General features: G+C 25.8%; 1 protein-coding gene across 1 annotated transcript in view; it reads left to right on the top strand.

The window, feature by feature from the left end:
• LOC140920088 (sugar transport protein 10-like) overlaps positions 1 to 1,771 on the top strand; it is a 3,139-nt gene extending 1,368 nt beyond the window's left edge. The window contains exon 2 of the mRNA XM_073367399.1: positions 1,712 to 1,771. Within this exon, the coding sequence (XP_073223500.1) occupies positions 1,712 to 1,771 (60 nt within the window). The remainder of the gene's footprint in view (positions 1 to 1,711) is intronic.
• The last annotated feature ends 3,983 nt before the right edge of the window (positions 1,772 to 5,754 follow it).

Genomic DNA, 5,754 nt, shown 5'->3' with positions numbered 1-5,754 from the left:
GAATGGAAGTGGGACAGAATTTCCATGGATTTTATAACCGGATTACCAAAGACAAGGAGAAAGTTACTTCCAATTATTAAAATGCTCAAATATATTTAAAATTATAATATATGAATATATTTAAAAAAGATAATGAACAAAAGTTTACTATACATGTATTCTGAAAAAAATATGTTAACACTAAACTTTCATCAATTAAATTATATATTTGTAATTGAATACTATTTTTATTTTAATTTTTCTTATTATAATGATAATTTTAATGTTAAAAAATAAATAAAAAATTAAGTATTACATAAAATTAAATTTTTTTTCAATAGAATTTATTTTTGGTACATATCAACCTAACTACAATTCAATTGCACAAACAATTAGTTAAAACTTTTAAATACCTAAAATTATATTTAAAGTATATGTAAATGTTTAATAAAATAAATTTCAAACTCTTGATGAAATAGATTTAATAAAAAAAATTCTTAACAACAACTTTTCATGCTCGCAATTAAAACATCATACTAATAAAACAAATAAATTTAGACTACGCTACAATATAATTCAACATTAACATTCTTTAAAATAAAAAATATTAAATAGTCAATCATATTTTTAACTTTTTACATCTTATTTTGACTTTGTATTTTACATTTTATTTCATCAAATAAATACAAGTATCATTATATGTTGAAAAATAAATTGACAATCAAAGTACAAGGAGACAAACAATCATCCTATATAATAAGTTATCATACGAATTTTACAAAATATTTTAAAAATTAAATTAGATGATTGTAATAAATATAATTTTCCTTCATTTTAATTTTCCTAATCATACTCAATTATTACAAATCAAAAGAGAGTAATATTATGAAATAATTATATTTATAATATATAAAATATTACTTATAAAATTTATAAAATTAGTTAATTAATATCCGCGCAATGTGTGGACCATAATCTAGTTATCTATTATTAAGGAGTAAACAAAACCAAACAAACAATCCTACTTGAATTTAATATGTATTCGTTTTATTTGTAACAATCAACAATTTAGTGGGGCAAATATAGGATACCTAGTCAAACTATCTTATAAATATTTAATTATAAATAGATACAAGGAAGAAAATAAAAATTTATATGCCACCATAAAGAGGAGCTATGATTGTGTTTGTAGTAGTAGCGGTTGGTAACGATTAACCCATACGAAACTTTTTATAAAAGATCGCTTGAAGAGGTGAGTAATAACACCTTTATACTTTCAAGGTACATTTATTTTCAGAATTTGGGATGAAAAAATATTTAGATATTCTGAATGGTATTTTCTTATAAAAATATATTTTGTCAAAAATCTAACTCTATTAAAATTGGGATTTTATGATATGTAATAATAGATTAAGAATCGATTTATTCACTAGTGTTTGTTGAATTACGGTTGTTATGATTGCTTGAAGTATATATTAATTGAAATTTATCCTAAGTAACATATATAGTTGAAGTATATATTAATTGAAATTTAATTAAAATTGTACAATATGGTTAATGATTTCAGCTAACAACTTGATCAATAAATACATAGGCATGACTATATGTGTGTAAACAAAGACTCAATTTTTTATTTTAAAATATACTTACATGATCATAATTTATGCTAACCATTGTTTTATTTTTGAAATATAATTAAACTAACAATTGTTAACCTTTATTGTTAATGAAGTTTGAATCACTTGGGACTGGGAATATTCTACCGAAAGTAAACATGGAGTCAAAATTTTAGCAAAACCCAATGTTGGCTTTATAAAAGCATGACAATAAAATGTCTTTTTCTCTTTATAATATTGCATTTGAAAATAGTGTTAATGTTTTATCATCTTCTATAAAATTATTGATCTCAAATCATGATATGAAAAATGGTGTTAAGCAAAAAAAAAAAAAAAAATCGAAACCCACAACAAGTGTCATTCCAAAGGTAGCTAAATCTATCATTTTTTAAGGTTATTATAAACATGATCATAACATTTATTTATTCATGCAATGTTTATTCCTTTTATTTTATATTAGGGTGCAAAGTTGAACTGGACCTATAGGTGGCATGTTACTTGCACCTAAGGAAGCACAAGCTTGTGCATATCTTTTCCAAAAAAGAAATGATAATCTACTCATTATTGAACCAATGACAAGAGCTCGACATTTAATTGCTTTTATGACATATTTGCAAGGTTTAGTTTCAAACAGACCCATCTCTGATATGGTATTACTTGGATAATATATACATAACATGTTTTTTGGATATTAATAAAAAAAAATAGATTTATTAAGTCTTTACATATATTCAATGTCGATTTTCATTATAATATGAAAATAGATTATGACAATTGTTGCGGAGAAAAGTTAATCGGTACAAACTATTGTGAGTGTTTAGTTACTATGAACGCTTCCACCATCATTTGAAGTATAAATGTTGTACATATATACATACAATTTTTTTAAAAATAAAACATATTAAAATGACAATATTACATATCTATTAATAACATGTTTATGTAATTAGGAGGATATTTATTCTGGATTGAACATATATGAAATGAGGGTCAAATTAATATTCTCATGTATGGATGACATCATTCTCAAATATGAAATTTGTGAGTACAATATTTATTGTATTGATGTTTTATAATTACAAATTCATTAAAAAAATTGATTAAATATTGAAAAGTCATTTTGTTTGATTTAAATACAAAATTTATGTACCATTGTAGACAATTCATGAATTTTTTTATTTTAGTTCCCATCGAACAATGAGTCATATATCATTTAGATTCATTTCGCACCATAGATATGCTTCAAGAAAAGAGATTGCGTATAAAGAAAGGTATAAGTGATTTTTCATAGTATATTACTTCAATGGATTAATATTAATTATAATCAACAATTTTAATTGTTAAATTGTAAAAAAAATGACGAATCTCTCTATCATATCATATGATGATTGATCATATCTACGGAAAATATTTCACAACAAACGTATTGATTTTATGACCTGAGAAATCATTGAAGCAAGAGGAATTCAAATACTAGAATGAGGTAAAATACATCATATATTCATATCAATTCCAACCAAGTTTTTGTTTGTCTAGTATCCAATACCACAATTTTAATTAAAAATTGCATCTTATTATTGAACATAATGACAATTCTGGGGTACGGGTTCTTGATTGGATGGACATAGAACACACTTTCGATCCAAACTGTATTTATGGACAGTTAATATATTTTGTTTAATCTGACTTCAATTTTATATTTACAATTTATATTTACATGTTTTTCAATACTAAAAAATAAATAAATAATAAACATATGTAGTTTAAAGAGAAGACAATGCACATGAAAACAACCACTAATACATTTATCAACAATATCATGAATGTCAATGCAATCAACTTACTTGATGATGAGGATGCTTAACTGATTGTATCAACCTACTTTTATTTGTCTGTTTATTTTGTTAAAGTAGTTATGTGTAGCACTGTTAAAATCCTTCAAGTTAATTTTGATTGGTTAGCATGCAAAAGAAAATTTGTTGTTGGGCAATACAAAATTTATAAAATTAATTATATATCATTCACAAATTCCTCGAAACAAAGTTGTTTATGTCTACATTAATTCCAAAATGTCTTTTTTGTGGAAAACAAAATTGAAAACACAGTTTGGTCACAAATAAAAATAAAAATTCTTTTCATTTTTATTTGTTAGAATTATACAATGTTTCATTATTAATTTTATTTACTTTTACTTTTGTGTGTGTAACTTGAAAATTGAAATTTAGTGTATAATACAAATATAATTCTATTCAATTTCTAATCTCAAAATTAGCTTACTAAAAGGTATATCTATCCACAAAATTATTATTTCCATCATAACAAAAGTGTAAAGAATAAACATAACAACAACATATCGATAAACAAAACATTGACTTGGTTTATATTTCATAATTGATGTATCCAAATTGCAATTGAACACAAATAACACAACTCTTTTTTTAATAGTTCGCATTCATCCTTCACAATACAACATTCTTCACTTCATGCAATGGTATTAATTAAAATTAATACTTTGTAAATTCATTTCAAAATTTAACAATCACATCATTAAAATTTTAAATTGAAAGACAATTATACATATGTTTGTATTTGTTGGACTACTATTTTTACCTCAACAAACATTATAAAATTTTAAATTCAATCATCTATCATTTTCAATCAAAATTTATATTATTATATCAATGTTGCAGCTGTTATTATCTTCTCAAAATTCAACCTCATTGTTAACATATGAATCTAACAAATTGGTTTGTGATTGAAGTTGTGATTTCCCCCAAACATGAAATGACTTCTAGTTGTGACCGATAGTTGTAGGAAATTATGGTCTCTATTTGTTAAAAAATATATGAGAAATGTCTTTACTAATTTTACCAGATTATTAATCAGATTAACAATGATCGGTTACAGAATTTATTCAGGAACAAAGATTCACAATTGCATGAATTATCAATATAAGAGTACAGATACAATGCTTATTCAAAAGATTAATCAAGACAGAAATTCACCAATACAAACATTCAAGAATAAGCATTCAAGCAATATCAAAATAAAGAGAAAAGATAAGAAAATTGTGCACCAGGATTTATACTGGTTCGGCTATCCGTTTGATAGCCTACATCCAGTCCTGAAATCTAAACCAGATTTCAGCCTTTCCAATAGAATCGACTTGAATACGTTTTACAGATTGTCCAGCTCACACATGGCCTATCTATCCAACTCACTCGCTTCTATTACAATGCCACCTTATCCCTAGAGTTACTCGTCAAACCCTCACGAGATCAAGATGAGACTTCTTCTTGATGAACATACGCACCAACAAAGATAGTCACCAGTTTACACTACTGGATTTTCAGAACTTTCTTTACAGATTGTTTTTACAGAAAAGATAAAAGAGGACAAATGATGATGACTCAATCACAATATGAATTTCACACAAAAAGGATTTTCCAAATGAGTATTTTGTGTGTGGTTACAATTATTTCTTTCAAAATGTTTTTCCTGGTTTCTGTATTGTGAAAACGTGTAATGAATAATTGTTTCAAGTGTAGTGTATTGGTTATTTGAAAATGTGATTGAATCAGCTTATATATATTCAGAAAAACATCAGGTCAATCGATTTCTCAATTGATTTTATAAAAGTTTAAAACCAGCTTAATCGATTGCCCAATCGATTATCGCGTCTCTTGTTTTTCTTGAATCTTGAAAATATAAGAATGAATCGATTTGCCAATCGATTCTTTTAATGCATAAATCAGAAACTGATACTAAGATTATATCAGAATCGATTGAGTAATCGATTATAGGTGTTTTGTTCAAACAACGAGATCAAAACAATCGATTGCTCAGTCGACACATATTCATAGTCATAATCGATTTGGCAATGAGCTGAATTCTTCCTGTAACTCAAACATTTAGTTCAATCGATTTGTAAATCGATTTGGCTGATCACAGTGACTCAGACATTTTAATGCAATCGATTTGCCAATCGACTTGGCTGGTCACAGTGACTCCAATGTTTTAATCCAATCGATTTGCCAATCGACTTGACTGGTCACAGTGACTCCACTATTCTAATCCAATCAATTTGCCAATCGATTTGGCTTGTTACAGTAGCTCAGCTATTTTGGTTGAAATCGATGTGCCAAGCGATTATGCAACA

Source organism: Cicer arietinum, chromosome 4 (assembly GCF_000331145.2).
Source record: "Cicer arietinum cultivar CDC Frontier isolate Library 1 chromosome 4, Cicar.CDCFrontier_v2.0, whole genome shotgun sequence".
NCBI classification, from domain to species: Eukaryota; Viridiplantae; Streptophyta; class Magnoliopsida; order Fabales; family Fabaceae; genus Cicer; species Cicer arietinum.
The sequence above is the reverse complement of the archived record's forward strand: the minus strand, read 5'-3'. Positions and strand labels throughout refer to the sequence as shown.